At 32.1% G+C, this 22,860-nt stretch overlaps 2 protein-coding genes across 2 annotated transcripts; one reads left to right on the forward strand and one right to left on the reverse strand.

The window, feature by feature from the left end:
* Positions 1-17,670: 17,670 nt before the first annotated feature.
* LOC107963933 (probable aquaporin TIP1-2) lies at positions 17,671-18,885 on the forward strand. Its single transcript, XM_016900485.2, has 3 exons — positions 17,671-17,882; positions 18,001-18,251; positions 18,334-18,885. The coding sequence occupies exons 1-3, from the start codon at positions 17,750-17,752 to the stop codon at positions 18,706-18,708; spliced, it is 759 nt and encodes a 252-aa protein (XP_016755974.2). The 5' UTR covers positions 17,671-17,749; the 3' UTR covers positions 18,709-18,885.
* A 53-nt stretch (positions 18,886-18,938) lies between these two features.
* Positions 18,939-21,650, reverse strand: LOC107963934 (very-long-chain (3R)-3-hydroxyacyl-CoA dehydratase 2). Its single transcript, XM_016900486.2, has 9 exons — positions 21,486-21,650; positions 21,318-21,403; positions 21,069-21,116; positions 20,672-20,760; positions 20,400-20,453; positions 20,114-20,181; positions 19,984-20,033; positions 19,780-19,877; positions 18,939-19,290 (listed from the first exon to the last, which is right to left on the reverse strand). Exons 1-9 carry the CDS (start codon positions 21,542-21,544, stop codon positions 19,183-19,185), a joined length of 660 nt encoding a protein of 219 aa, XP_016755975.1. The 5' UTR covers positions 21,545-21,650; the 3' UTR covers positions 18,939-19,182.
* Between the last annotated feature and the right edge of the window lie 1,210 nt (positions 21,651-22,860).

The raw sequence follows: 22,860 nt of genomic DNA on the forward strand, positions 1-22,860 counted from the left end.
CAAATGGAAGAAAAATCAAGATTTTTCTTGAATGTATGTATTATATATATTAAAATTATTATTATGGTTTTATAATTATTATGATTATTTAATGAATATTATATTTTAAATAAATTAAATAGTTGATAAATATATGGTAATAAAATATACATGTGTAAAAATTATATTGGTACATTTGTAATTTAAATACTAAATTACTTATAATTTAAGTAAAAAGATATTTTTTAATTAAATAATTAAAATTTTAAATTATGAGATTTTTGTTTGAGAAACAAATTAAATAATGACAAATGTAATAAAATTATTGGTACAAATGTAGAATTAAATATGTGTACAATTGCAAAATGTGTAAATGATGTTAAAATAGATATTTAAAATAAATATATTATAATATATGCAAATTAAATAAGTAAAGCAAATAAATATAAAAGAGAAATAAAGAAACAAAAGGGAATAGAAACAGAATTGAAAACGGGAAGCAGGAGAGAAAAAGAGAAAGAAAAAGGGAAAGAAAAATAAAAGAGAAAACTAAGGATTTGAAGCTTGGAGTTAATTTGGTAAGTCAATTAAGTCATTTTTAGTTAATCTTGATGTTTTAGAAACTTTGAAACAAGATTGATGAAATTAAGTTGATAGTTCAAGAGTTCATATGTTTCCAAATATGGTTCATGTTGGACAAATTATGGAATTAGGGATTTAATTGAATGAATTCTAAGTTAGAATTGATTAAGGGATTAAATTGTAAACTAGGCTATAAGTTTTATGTTGCAGGGACTAAATTGAAGAAATTTCGAAATTAGGGAAATATGCAGGAAATTTTATAGTTAAATATAAGTTTAGACAAAGTTTGAATAGAAAAAGAGAGTGAATTGGATTAAAAAATAATTAAGTTTAGTTAGGATTAAATTGAGAATAAGGTAGGAATTGTTTAGAAATTTAATTATTTATTATAATTAATGCTGTAAATAATAATGTAAATTACTATTATTTTCGTAGCCAACAAAGAACCTGAAGCATCAGCATCAAAAGGAAAGGAGAAAGTCATCGAGGACTAAAACGGGAGAATTACGGTGTGTATTACTATAATTCGAATTTTAATTATTATTGATTGCTGAATTTTTAATTGTTATGTATGGTAAGTAAGACTTGAGGTGAGTATGTGAAATTGATATGAATATTGAGTGAAAATGAAAGTGATGCAAATTGAATTAAATTGAATAGAATAAGTGAATTATGGAATATGTGATTATTTGAAAAGTGAATTGATTGAAAAATGAATGGTGATTTGAATTGTGAATTGAAAGTGATATAGAATTGAGAAAGTGAATTGAATACCCTATTAACTAGTCGGGCTGAGTCGGATATAATTGGCATGCCGTAGGATTAGAAGTGTTCAGAGATGCTTCGACCTTGAGTCGATGAGACACTGGGTGTCACTAAATTTCTTTGGATAGATTCGATGAGGTACTAGGTACCAACTTACTTCGGCTAGGTCGATGAGGTACTGGGTGTCAACTATTACTTCGAACTATCCGATGAGGCACTGGGTGCCATATTGGTGTGTTTGGTTAGATCCGTGTATCCGTCAAAGTTCGAGTTACGTTAATAGGGTGAAAAATTGAAATGTGAATTTAAGGCATTGAAATAAAAAAAAGAAATTGAATTATGAATAAAAATTGGAATTGTGATAGAAAGAGAAAAGTATGAGCTAAATGTTCATAAGTGGTTTAAATTCAAGTTTGTGAAAAATACATTGATTGACAAATAATTAAATTGAATTGTTATTTTGAAATGATGAAAATAAAAATAAAAATAAAGTATGAATTAGTATTTAAGAAATTAATTGTTATGTATTTTAATATTTATATTTTTATTATTGATGATATATTTTTGAATTATGGTAATACCACTGAGTATATCCATACTCAGCGTACGGTTGTTTCCGTGCGCAGGTTAGTAGAAGTCAAGTGTCCCAGCTCAGCATCCAGAACAATCCCGACTCCAACACAAATTTAGTGATGTATATTTTTCTTTTGGGTAAAGGTGGCATGTACATAGGTGTTGTTTAGTCACTTGAATATGTATATTACTTTGGGTAGTGAAGGATGAATTATAAGATTTAGATGGTTAAATGAATGAAGTTTTTAATCAATTTAGAATGATGCTATGATAGTTATTAAGTTAAAAATTATGTTAATGATATAAATATTAGTTATATGAATGTGAAACATTGGTGTTGGTTGTTTTGGTTTGAATTTGCAGGGGGTTTTAGGTAAAAATAAGCAGAAATGCAGCCGAAATTTCTTATAAAAAAAATTTTCCGGAATACTCGAACAAGTCCTGTTCTACTTTTAATACGTGTTTGAACTTCGAGAGTCTAATATAGGGACTTAATTATTATATTATACTATGAAAGTTATATTAATTGTAAATTATTCGTAAGTTGTCTGATATGTCCGGTAATGCCTCATAACCTCGTTCCGGCGGCAGTTTGGGGTTAGGGAGTGTTACAGTTGTTGGTATCAGAGCTATCAGGTTTAGCCGATTCTCGGGCTAAATTGGGCTCGAAAGTGAGTTTAGGAGTACATGCCACTGTCGAGTCGAAATTGAGTCGGGATTTTTGGATGCTAATATATTTATTTGATTTTGTTTTATAGATAAAATGTCAGATGAAAGACTGGATAATGTTGAACAGGAAATGTATACTGGAAGTCGAGAAGTAGAAGAAACTGAATTTGCTACACCTAATGTAAATCCATTAGATAATCAACCTCCTAACGTAGGGAGAGAAAGAAATACCTCACAACTGTTAAGAGATATAGCTAATGCATTACAGCATATAGTGAGAACTATATCTACTACTACATCTGTACCTACTGTCAGACAGGTCCCGATTGAAGAGTTATGAAAATATGGTGCCACGGAATTTCAAGGATTAAAAGGAGATGATCCGTCCGCTGCTGAAAATTGGATGGAAATAACAAAAAGAGTTTTGCAACAATTAGACTGCACCCCCCGAGAGAGTCTAATATGTGCTGTATCACTGTTACAAGGAGAAGCGTATCTCTGGTGGGAATCCGTGGTTAGACATTTGCCGGATGATCAGGTAACCTGGGACTTGTTTCAAAAAGAATTTCAGAAGAAGTATATTGGGGAATTGTACATCGAAGAGAAAAAGCAAGAGTTTTTAGTGTTGAAACAGGGGAATATGTCAGTACTGGATTATGAGCGAGAGTTCTCTAGATTGAGTAGGTATGCTTTAGAATATATTCTAACCGAAGCTGATAGTTGTAAACGATTTCTACGGGGACTGCGAGATGAAATCAAGATTCAATTGGTAAGTCTCAGAATTACTGAACTTGTTGATCTGGTTGAGCGAGCAAAAATGATAGAACAAGTACTGGGCCTAGATAAAAAATCAGAAATTGGCAAATCAGCTGGGAAACGTATGGGAACTACTAGTTCTAATCTATTACCGAAGAGGTTCAGAGAATCAAGAAGTGACTGGAGATCCAATTTTAATTCAGACAGAGGTGGTAGAAGCAGAGGTAAATAGATGACAATATCTACTAGCAGTGTGAGAGGTCCATTTCGAAGTGTAGAAATTCCAGACTGTGAGCACTGCGGGAAGAAACACAGAGGAGAATGTTGGAAAGTAACTAGAGGTTACTTCAGATGTGGCCCTACAGACCATTTTATTAGAGATTTTCCGAACACCGATAGTGCTGCACCTGTATCGTCACAAAGATCAATATCTACTACTAGAGGCAGATGGTCAGGTAGGGGTAGTTCGGCTTCTAGAAAAGGTGCTGGTAGAAAGAGCAGTGATATTGTTACTCAGCAGTCTGAAGCCAGAATACTAGCCAGAGCTTATGTGGTCAGAAAACGAGAAGAAGGTGATGCTCACGATGTGGTGACAGGTATATTTTTACTGTATTCTGAGCCTGTTTATGCTTTGATTGATCCTGGATCTTCACATTCTTATATTAATTCAAAATTATTTGAATCGGGGAAATTAAAATCTGAAATGTCTAGAGTGTCTGTAGAAGTGTCGAGTCCGTTGGGGCAAACAATATTAGTGAATCGAGTATGTCCGAGATGCCCGTTAATTATACAGAATAAAACTTTTCCTCTTAACTTGTTGATTATGGCATTTGGAGATTTTGATATAATATTGGGAATGGATTGGCTATCCAAATATGGAGTGATTTTGGATTGTTATAAAAAGAAGTTTAGTATTCAAACAGACAATGGAGATCGGATTGACGTAAACGGTATCCGTACTGGTGGGCCGGCACGTATCATTTCAGCAATAAAGGCTAGTAAATTACTTCAACGGGGTTGTTCAGCATATTTGGCATATGTTATTAACTCAGATTCGATTGGAAGTCAATGTAGCAAGATCCGAACAGTTTGCGAATTTCCTGATGTATTTCCTGAGGAATTACTGGGTCTACCGCCCGATAGAGAAGTTGAATTTGCTATAGAGGTTTATCCAGGCACAGCACCAATCTCTATACCTCCATATCGGATGTCACCTATAGAGTTAAAAGAGCTGAAAATACAGTTGCAAGATTTGTTAGATCGTGGCTTTATTCGACCAAGTATATCATCGTGGGGAGTTTCGGTATTATTTGTTAAAAAGAAAGATGGCTCTATGTGACTTTGTATTGATTACCGACAGTTGAACTAGGTGACAATTAAAAATAAGTACCCGTTGCCTCGCATTGATGATTTATTTGATCAGTTGAAAGGAGCTTCTGTGTTTTCGAAGATTGACTTAAGGTCGAGTTACTATCAGTTGAAGGTAAAAGAAAGTGATGTATCGAAAACAGCTTTCCGTACGAGGAATGGCCATTATGAGTTATTGGTAATGCCATTTGGGCTAACAAATGCCCCAGCTGCTTTTATGGATCTCATGAATCGTATCTTTCAGCCGTATTTAGATCAGTTTGTGGTGGTTTTTATTGATGATATATTGGTTTATTCAAAGTCAGAGTCAGAACATGATCGGCATCTGAGGATTGTGCTACAGACTTTACGAGAGAAATAGCTATATGGAAAACTCAGTAAATGCGAATTCTGGTTATCAGAAGTGGTATTTCTGGGACATATAGTATCTGCAGAAGGAATCCGAGTTGATCCGAAAAAGATTGAAACAATTATTCAATGGAATGCACCGAGGAATGTATCTGAGGTACGTAGTTTTCTTGGTTTAGCTGGGTATTACAGAAGATTTGTAAATGGATTTTCGAAGATAGCTTTGTCGATGACCAAGTTGCTGCAGAAGAATGTTCCTTTTATTTGGGATGATCAGTGTCAAAAAAGTTTTAAAACATTGAAGCAAATGTTAACCGAGGCACCAGTTCTGACATTGCCAGAATCGGGTAAAGATTTTGTAGTGTATAGTGATGCTTCTTTGAGTGGTTTGGGTTGTGTATTGATGCAGGACGGGAAGGTAATAGCCTATGCATCTCGTCAATTGAAACCACATGAAAGGAATTATCCGACTCATGATCTTGATTAGCAGCTGTGATTTTTGCATTGAAGATTTGGAGACATTATCTTTATGGTGAAAAATGCTACATCTATACGGATCAGAAGAGTTTGAAGTATCTTCTTTCTCAGAAAGAATTGAATTTGAGACAAAGGCGTTGGATCGAGCTTCTGAAAGATTATGATTGTGTTATAGACTATCATCCGGGAAGAGCTAATGTTGTAGTTGATGCATTAAGTAGAAAAGCTGTAATTGAATTAAGAGCAATGTTTGCACGGCTTAGTATCAGTGATGATGGGAGTCTTTTGGCCGAATTGAGAATAAAACCAGTAATGTTTGATCAGATTAGATCAGCTCAGTTGGAAGATGACAAATTATTGAAGAAAAGAGACATGGTACAGAATGGCACAGCAAAAAATTTTAGTATTGATGATTGTAGATGCTTGAGGTTTCAAAATCGGATTTGTATTCCAAATACTTCTGAGCTTAAAGAGTTGATTTTACGGGAAGCTCATGATAGTTCATTTGCTATGCACCCCGGAGGCACGAAAATGTATCGAGATTTAAGAGAATTATACTGGTGGCCAGGGATGAAAAGAGACATAGTAGAATTTGTAAGTAAATGTTTGACTTGTTAGCGGGTAAAGGCAGAACATCAGGTTCCTACTGGATTGCTTCAGCCGATTAATATTCCTGAATGGAAATGGGATCGCATCACGATGGATTTTATTACGGGATTACCGTTGTCAGCAAGTAAAAAGAATGCTATTTGGGTGATAGTTGATAGACTTACCAAGTCAGCACATTTTATAGCAGTCAGGACTGATTGGCGTTGCAGAAGCTTGCAGACGTGTATATTCGAGAAATTTTTAGATTACATGGCATTCCGATATCAATAATTTCATATTGAGATCCTCGGTTCATATCGAGATTTTGGAGACAGTTACATAGGTTGTTGGGTACTAGACTTAGTTTCAGTACAGCTTTTCATCCTCAAACTGACGGACAGTTCGAACGGGTAATTCAGGTACTAGAAGATATGCTTCGAGCTTGTATTATTGATTTTGAAGTAGGTTGGGAGCGATATTTGCCACTAGCTGAGTTTGTCTATAATAATAGTTTCCAATCTAGTATTCAGATGGCTCCGTATGAAGCGTTATATGGTCGAAAATGTAGATCACCAGTATGTTGGATGGAGTTGAATGAAAGAAAAGTAATTGGGCCGGAATTAATTCAAGAAACAAAAGAACCAGTCAAAAAGATCAAAGATAGATTAAAGGTAGCTTTTGACAGACAAAAGTCTTATGCTGACTTGAAACGTCGAGACATTGAGTATTTAGTTGGAGACAAAGTATTTCTTAAGGTTTCTCTGTAATACCCCTACCCGTATTCATTGCCGGAATAGGGTACGAGGCATTACCGGAGTTTACGAATTAATTTTTTTTTTCAATTCAACATATTTTCATGATAGATTCATGCATTTATATAAGATAACGTCATCACATATCTATAACCAGGTTTGTTAACCATACTAATGGCTAACTTTACATTCATTTCACGTTAACATTTACTTTGTTAGCTTATACATGCCATTGATTTCCAAAATAAAGTTTCTTTATATACCGAAATCCTGAGGTTGACAGTGTGATGTGTCTCTGACCAAATCCGACCTCCGAGCTCTTAACACTACAAAAAAGGGAAAAAGGAAACGGGGTAAGCACTTTGTGCTTAGTAAGCTCATCTAACAAGAATTATATTTACCTAATATTTTCAATACAATATAATAAACATTCATATATCCATTCAATGCATTATTACCCTAACATGCACAAACTCAACATTCAAGTTAGTACAATAATTTCCATGTATCAATAATATATATATACCATGATTGATGTACTCATCAATACCATGATTTTCATTCCCTTATTATTTTTCATATTTATCCCGTTGAATTTATCGGAATTTCGATGGATTTTCAGAGGTACACTTTTAGTGTACAATTCTGGGTCCGTCAATTCATATTCATGTGCGCACATTTCCATTTCAGAGAGCACACTCCCGCGAACCTCAACCTTGCAGCGGGATTACCAGTCCAGGCTAAATCCCCTGCAATATAAACTCATAGAGTATTGTCGGGATTACCAGTCCAGGCTAAATCCCCTGCAACGACAATTACTCTAATGAGCTTGGATCTGAATTACCAGTCCAGGCTAAATTCAGACCCTAATTCGGATTACCCGTTCGGGCTAAATCCATTTTGCACATATTCTTCGGGAGGGCTATATCAGGATAGGATCACCCGTCCGGGCTAGATCCTTTTTACTGTCAATTCCTTTTCAGAGATCCATCGAATTTTCCTTTCATTCAAACGGGATTTCTTCCCATTTTATCAAATATATCAATGTTTCATTAATTTCCATATAATGAACATTCAAATCATATTCATATAAAAAACATGCATTTCAAGCATTTAAGAATATAATTCAAGTTACACGAACTTACCTTGATACTTGTTTGTAAACAGTAAAAATCTATTAATCCCGAACTTTTTCCTTTCCTCGATCTAGATTCGTATTTGAATCTTCTGGATTTAAATAAATAAATTTAATTATCAATTTAATACATTTCATGTTCATATGCAACATTCTCTATAATTCAACTATTATTTATAGTTCATTCAAAGCTGTCTACTTGAGTCATAGTCACTAAATTATTTATAAATTGAGCTATGGAACTCCAAATTAAGATCCGTTAATTTTCCCTAAAACTACACTCATATATATTTTTACCATAAAATTTTCAGAATTTTTGGTTTATCCAATCAGTACAGTTTATTCTTCAAAGTCACCCCTGTTCTGTTGTCTAACAGTTCTGACCCTTCTTCACTAAATATAAATTATCTCTTTATACAGAATTCAAATGACGTTCTTGTTTGTTTCTATTAAAAATAGACTCATACAGAATTCTAGAAATATAAATTTAAGTCCCTAATTATTTTTATTCAATTTTTTATAATTTTTCAAAGTCAGAACAGGGGAACCCTAATTCATTCTGACCTTGTCTCACAAAATTCATTATATATCAAAATTTAAAAATTCATTGCTTACAATATTTCTTTTATGAGAAACTAGACTCAATAAGCTTTAATTCCATATTTTATTCATCTTCTAATTATATTCCTACAATTTTTGGTGATTTTTCAAAGTTAGTATACTGCTGCTGTCCAAACTGTTTTAGTGCAAGCTGTTTATTACCATTTTTCCCCTAAGCTTTTAATAAATGATAATTTCGTCCCTACTCAATTAGCCTCTCAATTGAGCTGATTTTTCTCAATTAACATTTTATTCTATCACCTTAAACTAGTTTACAACCTTTAGGAATCAGAATTTTAGCAATAGACTTTAATTCCAAACATTTTCACAATTAGGTCCCAAAAATCAATTTCCATTGAAATTGCCTAATAAAATCATCTCATAAACAAATTAAAGCTTTAATTTCATTCTATTTCATCATAAACTTACAGCACTCAACCATGGTGACTTTAAATTTCATCCATGAAATCAAAAACTAATGAATTTAATAGTAGGATCTAGTTGTAAAAATCTTAGAAACACAAAAATTACAAGAAAAAGGCAAGGATTAACTCACTTGGTGCAAAAATTATGAAATACCAGCTTAGAGAACCCTCCTATGGCGTTTTTAGCTGCTGGAATTGAAGAGAAATGAAGAGAAATCTAGATATTTCCTATTTAGTCCTAGTTTTATTTAGTTAATTTTGCAATATTCCAATTTTACCCATAATTTATCAATTTTTCTGCTGATTTCATACTCTTGCTGTCCAGCCCAAATAAATTTTGGGTCTAATTGCCTTTTAAATCCTTTCTCATTAGACTAATAAGCTATTTAATCACTCTAGCAACTTTTACACCTATTACAATTCAGTCCTTTTCATTTAATTGACTACCCAAACATTAAAATTTCCTAACGGAATTTTAATACCACATTAATAACATTTCATAAATATTTATAAAATTATTTTTGACTCGGTTTTACGAGATAGAGGTCCCGATACCTTATTTTACCCAATTTCTTCAATAATTTCTTTTTCTAACTAATCACTAAATTGATAAAATTTTCCTATCAATATTTTCATACGATTTTCCTATCATATAAATTTTCAAGCAAAAATATTGAAATAAATTTCTCTTTAAATCGGATTTGTGGTTACGAAACCACTGTTCCGATAACATTGAATTTATGCTATTACATTCTCCTCGGAAAAAAGTTTTGAGATTTGGTCGGAAAGGTAAATTGACCCTACGTTTTATCGGGCCGTATGAAATGGTGGAAAGAATTGAACCAATTGCATATCAATTGGCTTTACCTTCTGAATTACAAAGGATTCATGATGTTTTTCATGTTTCGATGCTATGGAAATATAGATCAGATCCTTCTCATATAATTTCTACAGAAGATATTGAAGTTCGACTTGATCTATCATATGAAGAGGAGCCGATTCAAATTTTAGCACGGGAAGTGAAAGAATTAAGAAATAAAAAGGTTCCTTTAGTGAAAGTCCTATGGAGAAATCATAATGTTGAAGAAGTGACTTGGAAACCAGAGGAAACTATGAGAGTACAATATCCTTATCTCTTCTCAGGTAAATTTCGAGGACGAAATTTATTAAGGGGGGAGAAATGTAATGACCCAAAATCCACGAGCACCGGAAAAGTGAGTTATAGGGCCTCCGTCTTAGTGAAATAAGTTTGAAAATAATTATTAAAAATATTTATGAGCCTAGTGGTGTGTCTAATTAGGATTTAATTAGGTGAAATTAGCTTAATTTAGAATAATTAGCAAAAAGAACTAAATTGAAAAAGGGGTAAAAGTTTAATTCTAAAGTAATAGAAAATAAAAAGGATCAAAATGGAAATAAAGCCATTTACATAAATTGAGGCGGCAAATGGAAGAAAAATCAAGATTTTTCTTGAATGTATGTTTTATATATATTAAAATTATTATTATGGTTTTATAATTATTATGATTATTTAATGAATATTATATTTTAAATAAATTAAATAGTTGATAAATATATGGTAATAAAATATACATGTGTAAAAATTATATTGGTACATTTGTAATTTAAATACTAAATTACTTATAATTTACGTAAAAAGATATTTTTTAATTAAATAATTAAAATTTTAAATTATGAGATTTTTGTTTGAGAAACAAATTAAATAATGACAAATGTAATAAAATTATTGGTACAAATGTAGAATTAAATATGTGTACAATTGTAAAATGTGTAAATGATGTTAAAATAGATATTTAAAATAAATATATTATAATATATGCTAATTAAATAAGTAAAGCAAATAAATATAAAAGAGAAATAAAGAAACAAAAGGGAATAGAAACAGAATTGAAAACGGGAAGCAGGAGAGAAAAAAAGAAAGAAAAAGGGAAAGAAAAATAAAAGAGGAAACTAAGGATTTGAAGCTTGGAGTTAATTTGGTAAGTCAATTAAGTCATTTTTAGTTAATCTTGATGTTTTAGAAGCTTTGAAACAAGATTGATGAAATTAAGTTGATAGTTCAAGAGTTCATATGTTTCAAAATATGGTTCATGTTGAACAAATTATGGAATTAGGGATTTAATTGAATGAATTCTAAGTTAGAATTGATTAAGGGATTAAATTGTAAACTAGGCTATAAGTTTTATGTTGTAGGGACTAAATTGAAGAAATTTCGAAATTAGGGAAATATGCAGGAAATTTTATAGTTAAATATAAGTTTAGACAAAATTTGAATAGAAAAAGAGAGTGAATTGGATTAAAAAAATAATTAAGTTTAGTTAGGATTAAATTGAGAATAAGGTAGGAATTGTTTAGAAATTTAATTATTTATTATAATTAATGCTGTAAATAATAATGTAAATTACTATTATTTTCGTAGCCAACAAAGAACCTGAAGCATCAGCATCAAAAGGAAAGGAGAAAGTCATCGAGGACTAAAACGGGAGAATTACGGTGTGTATTACTATAATTCGAATTTTAATTATTATTGATTTCTGAATTTTTAATTGTTATGTATGGTAAGTAAGACTTGAGGTAAGTATGTGAAATTGATATGAATATTGAGTGAAAATGAAAGTGATGCAAATTGAATTAAATTGAATAGAATAAGTGAATTATGGAATATGTGATTATTTGAAAAGTGTATTGATTGAAAAATGAATGGTGATTTGAATTGTGAATTGAAAGTGATATAGAATTGAGAAAGTGAATTGAATACCCTATTAACTAGTCGGGCTGAGTCGGATATAGTTGGCATGCTATAGGATTAGAAGTGTTCAGGGATGCTTCGACCTTTAGTCGATGAGACACTAGGTGTCACTAAATTTCTTTGGATAGATTCGATGAGGTACTAGGTACCAACTTTACTTCGGCTAGGCCGATGAGGCACTAGGTGTCAACTATTACTTCGAACTATCCGATGAGGCACTGGGTGCCATATTGGTGTGTTTGGTTGGATCCGTGTATCCGTCAAAGTTCGAGTTACGTTAATAGGGTGAAAAATTGAAATGTGAATTTAAGGCATTGAAATAAAAAAATTGAATTATGAATAGAAATTGGAATTGTGATAGAAAGAGAAAAGTATTAGCTAAATGTTCATAAGTGGTTTAAATTCAAGTTTGTGAAAAATACATTGATTGACGAATAATTAAATTGAATTGTTATTATGAAATGATGAAAATAAAAATAAAAATAAAGTATGAATTAGTATTTAAGAAATTAATTGTTATGTATTTTAATATTTATATTTTTATTATTGATGATATATTTTGAATTATGGTAATACCACTGAGTATATCCATACTCAGCGTACGGTTGTTTCCGTGCGTAAGTTAGTAGAAGTCAAGTGTCCCGGCTCAGCATCCAGAACAATCCCGACTCCAATACAAATTTGGTGATGCATATTTTTCTTTTGGGTAAAGGTGGCATGTACATAGGTGTTGTTTAGTCACTTGAATATGTATATTACTTTGGGTAGTGAAGGATGAATTATAAGATTTAGATGGTTAAATGAATGAAGTTTTTAATCAATTTAGAATGATGCTATGATAGTTATTAAGTTAAAAATTATGTTAATGATATAAATATTAGTTATATGAATGTGAAACATTGGTGTTGGTTGTTTTGGTTTGAATTTGCAAGGGGTTTTAGGTAAAAATAAGCAGAAATGCTACCGAAATTTTTTATAAAAAAAAAATTTCCTGGAATACTCGAACAAGTCTCGTTCTACTTTTAATGCGTGTTTGAACTTCGAGAGTCCAATATAGGGACTTAATTATTATATTATACTATGAAAGTTATATTAATTGTAAATTAATCGTAAGTTGTCTAATATGTCCGGTAATGCCTCATAACCTCATTCCGGCGACCGTTTGGGGTTAAGGGGTGTTATAGGTGGTTTTTATTTTTACCTCTTTTATTTTGAGACTTTAGCTTACAAATAGGCTTTTATTTTTTTTAAAAAAAAAAAGAAGGTTAAAAACCCACATTTGCTCGTCGCCGACCACCGCATACGGTGGCGATGCGACGGTGGGACGGTGCCCCTTTTGAATGGCCAAATAGAGAGTTGAGAGGTATCTGGGGCCTCTATTTTTTTAAAAAAAAACTAAATGACAGAAATGAAAAAAAAACATTTGATTTTTATGCAGATTTGAAACGGCGTGATTTGGTTCTAGGGGGTGACCCATGTGTTTTCCTTAAAGGGGGGATTTGCGCGATTAGTCCCTCCCTTTTGCAGCTCCATCCGATCAGGCCCCGTTTTCTGTTTTCTTTTGTTTTTAATTTAGCCCTTAGATTTCGTTTGGTTTTCGATTTGGTCCCTTGTGTTGTCAGGATAAACGCGCGCAGAGCACCTAGGGGATATTTTTCCATCTAGCCCCCGCTAGTTTCTGCACATTTCGTTTTGATCTTTGATTAATTTTCCAGTATTTATAATTTTATATCCTGAATTTTAACTCGTTTTTGGCCACGTCCTAAATCTATTTAATTCATTTATTAACTTTTTAAAAAAAAACCGGTTTCATTATATGTTATTTTAAATATTTTATATGCTATTTACTTTACATCTATGTTAACTTATTTTAATGTATTGTTTATTCAAATTATTATTATTTATTTTTACTTGCTTTATGTATATATTTTATCCTAATCTATTTTATATGTGTTATTTATTTTATATTCCTTACCTATTATATATATGTATATATATAGTTTATTTCAAGCTTTTTTATATATTTATTATTCTTTTAAAACCGTTTTGTTATATATTTATTTCAAATTATTTTATATTGTTTATTTTAAGTTTTGTATATTACGTATTTCAAATAACTCTTTTTATATTACCTTTGAACTGTTATTATTATAAAATATATATATATTGTCTATTTTTATTCTTTTACATATTATATATTTTAAACTTGTTATATATTATTTTAAATTGACTTATATATTACTTATTTTAAAATTATTTTATATACCTTATTTTAAACCCCATTTATTTATTTCAAAATATTTCGTTATTATTCATATTAAATTTTTTATTTATCTTACCCTTTTTTATATTATTTAATTAAATTTTATATTTACATCATCTACTTTTAAACTGTTTTGTAATTATTAATTTCAAAAATTTCCTTTTGCATTATTTGTTTTCAACTTAGTTATTATCATTTTTAATGGTTTTTACATTTCTATTCACTTTAATTGGCTTTATATTATTATTTTTAGATTGTTATATATGATATTTGTTTCATTGCTCTCTAATTATTAATGTTAATATTTAAATAATGTACGTTGTGTGATTATTACCATTGTGAATTTTAATTCGTTGATTTCGTATTTTTTGTATTATTGTCGTTCACTTTTATAATATTGTATTCATATATCATTGTTGTATGCTCATCACTATTTTTTTTTTGGTGTCATCGCATCATGAATTAACCTAACATATTTATCCAACTTGGATCGCTTGATTTTATTCCAAACAAAATAAATGTACGTTGTTAAATATCATACTCGCTATATTTCAAAAAGAAAATTTTCTAAATAAGGCAATATTTCGCGTTTTAGGAAATTCGAGGAATCGTGCTCTAACTTATGGGGTTTCGATTTTCTCGTTAAACCTAAATAGCCAAATACCTTTTTAAGTTCCAAAACACATGAAATTTCAATTAAAATTAAAGATAAACTTGCACTCGGGATTTCATGGTATCGTGTCCTAACTTACGAGATGTGATACTCCGATATCTCGAGACGAGGAAATCTTTAGCAATCGTTTTGATCTAATTCAAGCGCTTTTAAAATCAATGTTAATGAAAAAAGATCGTATTTTAAATTCGTTCCCAATTTTCAACTTTCGACATTAGGACACTAACTAATCAATTCGGTACCAATTTTAGGCGTGATGAGGGTGCTAATCCTTCCTCGCACGTAACCGACTCCCGAACCCGTTCTCTCGAGTTTCGTAGACCAAAAACACCGTTTTAGTAAACTAAAACGTTTTATTAAAACAAAGGTGATCCGATCACATCTAATAAAGATCGGTGACAACTCCCGTTTTAATTTTCATTTTCAAACAAAATCGATTCCCGTTTTTAAAAAAATAGTTTCGACATTTATAATCACTAAAACAATTTCTTTTCAACTTCACCCATAGGAGTTCACATAAGTTGTATCAATAGGTTTAAAGAAAATAGGCTCTCGATCCAATAATATTCTTGGACAAGATGAAAGCAGCCAATATGACTATTGAAATTTTTAAATGCATGAAATTATAAAATTATTAAACCCTTTTTAAAATTATCATAAAGTGAAAAAATATTGGTTATTTATGGATCACACATTGATACCCCCACAATACCTACCCAATTTTCAATTAGGTTTAACAACTCATTTGAGCTTTTCTTCTATCTAACCCCCAATTTTAGAGGATAATTTGCATTTTAGGTCATTAAACTTAACATCAACTTTTATGTAAGTCACCATTTTTAATTTCATTGAATTTCTATTATTAAAATAATCTCGTTAAATAATTCAATATAAAATCAACTTTAGAGTTTTTTTTCCTAAATCATGTTAAGAGAGTTACTTAATGGAATTAGCATAGTATGATAAAATTGAAGGTCTATGACCTATATAAAAATTACTGTTACATTGAGCGACCTAAAATGTAAATAACTCCATTTTAAATTTAACTTTCTTTTTTTCTGGTGGGTCTCTAATTGTGTTGTTTTGTTGGACTTACTCTTGATATAGAATGATCAAAGTGCTCACATGTGGGAAAGATGATTTTATTTATTTTTAATTATACTTGCAAAATTGCTAGATCATGGAGCGAAGTCATATGACAACGCTTGGCCTTGGACCATATAATCATAAGATAATATATAGTTTAATGTGATTAAATAGTAGCCACAAATGAATGTGATTCCCAAGTCCAACCTCTTTGCTACTTTCACTATGCTAGGGTCATACCTTTAATTCAATTTAATAATAATGATAATAGTTGATGGGGTGTTAGTTGATATTCTAGATTTTTAAATGATGTAAATTCCAATGAATTTCAATTTACGATTTATTTTAATATCTCTTTTTGAATCGATTTTAATTTAATTGATATAATCGATTAATTTAATTTAATTTAAATAATTATAATAAGAAAATTATGATAATAAAAAAGTGATATTTTTATTGATTTTGTGAACAAAGCTAAAAAGTGGTATAATTTAAAAAAATATCTTTAATCCATTTTAGTATAATAGGGTGAAAGTAAATTATTTTAATTTTTTTTTTTACTTTTTATTGAGTAATTTTTCATTGTGTCTCATTTAAGGAGATAATCGATTATTTATATACATTGTTATTGTTTATGGAATTGATGTTCTTAATAAACTCTATACATGCTGACACATGTATTGTTCTGGGCTGCCTACTGAACTTCATGGCTCCTTACATGCGAACTCTTTTGGTATATGCGAGCTGAGACCATGAACTCCTCTTGCTGACTTCTCAATATAAGGCTGGCACGCATCCATCTAGTAAGGTCTAGCCCAGTCGTAATCATCAGATTAATGATCATGAGTATATAACACTTTTATTTTTACAAAATTTATGATTTCGTCTTGTTTTTTAATCACCAAAACTTACCACATCCACTCCATTGCAATTCCTTATGTCATTACATGCTCATCATCACCACTAAACCAATAACTAAAACAAACAAAAGCATAAATTACCAATTAATTAATCTGGATTAGTGCATGACAATGAAGCCATCAAGGCTAACAACTACCGTCCACGTCACCAAAATATAAACAATCCAAATGGTCGGTCAAGCGAAAAGTACAACCACAAATCATAGGGGCTGGGACCCATTGCCACCACTTTTGGCCGGTGATCAACACCCTGTACGCTCCGATCAACATCCATATTCACGCTATCCGTACACGTGGCGTAGTAGGAGCCATTCCAAGACCCTCGCCCTTCAATATTTTCCCCGACAATGACAGGTGGCCGCCAGGAAAAGGGGTTCCATTTTCGTCTTTTTCAATTTTTCTTCTTTATTTCAAAATTTTGGTTTTAGTCCTTTTACTATACTTATATTTGGAATTTAGTCTATACTTTAATTTGAGATAATTTAAGCTCTTTAATTTCCTTTTGATAAGGGATGGAAGGTTGTCCTAGTATCAAATCCGAGACTAGTGCCAATTGAAGACTCACAAGTCGTTTGCCACTTCATCTGTGGTTCAATAAATTATTAACATGAAATGAAATGAAAAATATTAACAATCAAATAAAAAAAAAATTCTAACTCAACATCTTGAAATGAAAATTTTATGTTGAAATTGATATTCATAAGAAAATATTCATGGCAATATTTTATCTGAAATTGTTAAGGGTGATAACAATTTGGCTTAAACAATATATTATAAAAATAGCAAGATCGAATTAAAGAATATGGCTTAAATATTAAATTTGAGTATAACAGAGGGGCCAAAACCATAAATTGACCTTTTACTTATTTACCGGTTCGAAACAGGCAATCCGGCTCGTAGTCGTTGTGTTGGAGATTGGATCCCTATATATAAGTACCAGTAACGAAGCAGAGGGAAACCAGAGATCAAAAAGAATATCAAAATACCCATTTTTATTTTCATTAGCAAAACAATAAAAAAATGCCGATTTCTCGCATTGCAGTAGGATCTGCAGCTGAGGCTGGCCAAGCTGATGCCCTCAAAGCAGCTTTAGCTGAGTTTATTTCAATGCTCATTTTTGTTTTTGCTGGTGAAGGCTCGGGCATGGCTTTTAGTACGTATATAGATATCCTTCTTTCTCATGTTCTAAAGCTTCGTATTAGTTAATGTTGTAGCAGTTCCATTGTTTTTTTTTCTATGAACTGATTAAACCCTGTATGTTTCTTTTGCAGACAAGCTCACTGACAATGGCTCTACAACACCGGCTGGCCTTGTAGCTGCATCGGTGGCCCATGCTTTCGCTCTTTTTGTGGCCGTTTCTGTCGGTGCTAACATCTCGGGTGGGCACGTAAACCCTGCCGTCACTTTCGGTGCCTTTGTCGGTGGCCACATTACCTTGGTCCGAAGTATTTTGTATTGGATTGCTCAGTTGCTCGGATCCGTTGTCGCTTGCTTGCTCCTCAAGTTTTCAACTGGTGGATTGGTAAGATTGACAAAATCTAAACTAAGTTCAATCAAAGCTTAAACTGAATATGTTTTTGAATTTGTTTTTGTTTATGATTCAGACAACATCTGCATTTGCCTTGTCATCTGGTGTGGGAGCATGGAACGCAGTGGTTTTCGAGATCGTGATGACCTTCGGTTTGGTTTACACGGTTTACGCCACCGCTGTTGACCCAAAGAAGGGTAATATTGGGATCATTGCACCCATTGCAATCGGTTTCATTGTGGGTGCCAACATCTTGGCTGGTGGTGCCTTTGATGGAGCTTCCATGAACCCTGCAGTCTCCTTTGGACCAGCCGTTGTCAGCTGGACATGGGACAACCACTGGGTCTACTGGCTCGGTCCCTTTGTCGGCTCTGCCATTGCAGCCATCGTCTATGAAGTCTTCTTCATCGCCCCCGACACACATGAGCAGCTTCCCACTTCAGAATTTTAAGATTTCTGGTCTTTTCAATGAGTTTCATGTGATCCATTAACAAGGGTTGTATGCGGGGTGGGATCACTTTGGTTTCATGATTGTGGGTGCTTATTGTTCCCTGTTGTTTGTATCTCTCTTCTGTTAATTGTTGATTCCATTGAAACTTGTTTATCAATCATTTCATATTTTCGAGTACCGATTTTTACTGTGCTTAACGCATATCTAGACATGAATGTGGTGGTAAGATCTTCCAAAAATCCTTCAAAAATATATTCATTTTGAGTTCAAACAACAGAACGCTGTGATATGATCATGTGTTTGAACATTTAATCTTAAAATAAGGGCACATATCATCCCAAGAAGTACATGTTGCTGGTTACATAAGAAATACACTGGAAATTACTCAAGTCCATCGACATAATATCATGGAATATCAAAGTAGTTGTAATTTGTATTCCACAATGACTGGTTTGAAATCGGAACCTCCGACCTTCAAATTTTCTTCTTCTTGTGGTGTTGCTTACCAAGTTTTGACCGTCGCTGCTTAAATAAATGGAGGTAAAGGTTCAACCAAAGGAATGGATAGATGAGAAGAACAACCTGAACCAAAACATATCGAGTGATCACTAAAAACATCATAGAAAAACTTTGAAAAATAAGCATGTAATGAGATGAAATTGTATGGAAAACTGTCACAACATACAATTTATATGAAACAAATGTAGACAAAATGAGACTAAACCCGGACAGGAATCCATGGAGAAAACAGAGAAGTAATACTTGAACTAAATAGTTCGAAGTGTGTGCAGAAGTAAAAGCAAGAATATTTAGTAACTATGGCTTGGTTTGAAAGCAGTGATGACCAAAACCCAATGTGGTTTGGAGCATATGCTTCAAATATGGTGTAAATTTACAGTATCCGTTCCACTCTCACAATAATATTTTTCAAAAAGGAACTGATGTTGGCGATCAAGCTGCATTCTTAGGTTAGAAACAGTGATTGGCATAAGCATTATCTATTACGAATATGTAGCTTTAGGAAAAAAAATCAAGGATTTCATGTTTGCAGAAGTGAAAGACCGTATATACCGTGACAAAATTATAATAGCTAAAGGGAACACTAGCGAAGAAATCCCCGTAGAGGTTCTTCTCCTTTATATATGGAAGTGCTTGGTACATGAGCCACACTGCATTGAAGTGAACAATGGATAAAAGAAACAAGATGGAAAAGCAATTACAAAGTAAGAGGTTAGCTACAAATCCCGAACATAGATGAATGCATATATTACTCACTTTCACCCGGAGCAAGGCCCATAGGATACAGCACAATGAATAAAGTGTACCTGAAAAGGAAGTCAACAATTTAAAGTTTAATATAAATGTTAGTCCGTAATCAATTCTAGTTGGAAGGAAAATACCAGACCTCAGGTAGGTGAGCCAAGACGGACAACCGCCAGATATGTTCAATGCATAATGCGAATACCGTATTACCTGCAGATAGGGTGTTAATGTTATATGTAATACTGGATTACCGTCTTCATTTCTGCAATTTAACCATTAAGAACAACAATGCAAGACAGTAATCCTTTCAGATATTCTACCATAATTAGGTAACAAGCAGTATATAAAAGTTCATTTGAAAATCCCATCTAATTACAGGATGTATATAGATACTGAATTGAAGTAAATAGGTTAGAACATATACTCACCTCGGTTAGGCTCCAAGCAAAAAATGTTATGAAAACTGCAGATAATTCCTGTACCTGTTTATAATCAGATAAGAACTAAATTGAGAAGCAGGCATTTATCAGTGCAATTTACATATAGGGTTATTGGCCATTGTTTCATCGCCTCAACAAAACCATCACTAAGAGGATGCTAAGTTACTCTTTAAATTTATATTGCATTGTTCGGTGCGTAGATGCTAGGAGGCCAGTGTATCAACAAACAATTGAAAACAATGTATCGGAAAAACGAGAACCTCGTGAATCCGGCGGACGATTGCTAATAAGAAATGTGTTCTTCCACCCCATTGCATCAGAGGAAACAACACTCCACTTGGAACAATCCCTGTAATTATTCCATAATGCCATAATCAGAACTCAGAAACCGAAAACAATGCAAAGTTCATGCCACCATCCCCCCCCCAAAAAAAAAAACAAATTTATGCTGCTAGTGAATGCTTTTTTTTTTATTATCCAAGTAAACAATTACATTATAATGGGAAAAGGGGAGAAGGTTTACAAACAGAAGAATCAAACCCTAGACTTTATGCCCTTAAATTTGAAACCCACACAAGTTTATAACTGAGTCAGTGAGGTGATTGGCGCTGCTAGTCAATGCTGAGTGTACTAAACTGAAACCCTAAATAAATTTACCTATTGCTCCATGTACAACTTCCAAGAACGCACAAGTTTGTAACAAACCTTCAAACAAAGAAACAAGATGGAAAAATTCAAACCCAAACTACAAAAAAACCATATTCAAATCAGTAAGAAAAAAAGAGAGCAGAATCGCAAAAAAGATATGATAAACCCTGCATATGATTGAAAATTGAAGTTCATTTTCCATCATTTTACAAAGGAAAAAAAAGTGGGGTTTTTAATTTAAATGAAGAAAGAACTGACAGATTAAGTCTCCAGCAGAAGCATAGGCGCCAATGACAGATTTGGTGGCTATGAAACAGGACAAAATTCTGACCAAAGAAATTGTCCTGCCAATAATCAGCTTTGAATTAAGTTGAGGAAAGTAATGAATGGAGATAAAGAAAAAAAGAAAGGACATTTTAAAATTACCAGCCAAAAGCCTGGAGAGAGTTGTAAGCAAAGAGATAGAGCTTCAGCAGGTGAGACATTGTTGTCGACAGACAACCTAGGCTAGGCGCCGGCTCTATCCTGTTTCAGTTAATCTGTTGGGTTTTAAGTTTTATTAATTTTAGTATTATTTTATTTCTCCTTTTTGTCCCTTTCTCTGTTAAGTGGTTTTTTGAATATCACCTTTTACAGATTTCATTAAAACCGATAGATAGATTGAATACTTCAGAGATAATTTGGTGATTAATTTTGTTTTTTTAATTATTATTAAATAATTAGAGTATAAAGGAAAAATTAAATGAATTAATCAATATAGTTAGACTTTAGTTGAAAAAATAAGTTAATTGAGTGATTTATTAAATCCATTTTAAATAAATAAATAAATAATATTTTTAAAATAAAAAAATTTAGTTATTGGACTGGATTAATTATGCACCCAAAAACATAAATAAGCCCAACAAACTTATTTAACACATGATGGGCGACAACCGTGTCCTCAAGAGGGGTGTGCCTCCCACCCTATATAGTAGGACTCGATATTTTTTATTAAAATATTATTATTTCGTCACCTCTTTTCTATATAAAATTTTTGTGATTTTTCCTATAAATAAGGACTAAAGGTTGAGCCAAAAATACAATCTTGAGCATAGTTATTCTGTTGAATTATAGTGATATCTATTTCCCAAATAAATTCTATTATTTGTGAAACTTGAGTTAGGTTTCTAGTTTATAAAGAGATTTAATTTTTCCTACTAAAAAAATGAAAAAGTTTCATTGTGTGACTTGGTTCATATTATTAAAGTTTACACTGATGATTCGAGAATAGCGGAAAAGATTGTGTTAGTTAAAAGTTGGGAAACAATCACATCACTTTATTAAAAACACATGTAATAAATTAAAATTTATTACTATAAATAACACAAAGTCTCGATTTAAAAAAATTTTAAATTTTCATTGAGCAATAAACTTATTTTCTAAACCGAATTTTTCTAATAGAGATAGGATTGCTTTCCCATCGATCTCTTCCTCTCTTGTAGGCCTTGTCACAACTTAGGATTTGTAAGCTGTCCCTGTTTATTCATTGTTAGGGGTGAAAGGGGTTTTTGCCGGGTGCCTATTTCTTTCTTTTTTTTTTTTTTTTGATTGAGGATTCAATCGTAGTGTATTGTGACCAACCTTACAATAGTTCTTTTTGTTATTTGTTTGTTTTGTGGTTTGTTTCCTTTTCTTGTTTTTGACCAGGGAAGGTTCTACTTGTTGAGAAAGCATGGGATCTGGATCAAGTATATTCTCTGTATCATCGTGGGGTTGCTTGGATTGTGTGGTTTATGTCTTTGCCTTTGGGCTTGATTCTCCC

This window comes from Gossypium hirsutum, chromosome A03, assembly GCF_007990345.1.
Source record: "Gossypium hirsutum isolate 1008001.06 chromosome A03, Gossypium_hirsutum_v2.1, whole genome shotgun sequence".
Taxonomy (NCBI): domain Eukaryota; kingdom Viridiplantae; phylum Streptophyta; class Magnoliopsida; order Malvales; family Malvaceae; genus Gossypium; species Gossypium hirsutum.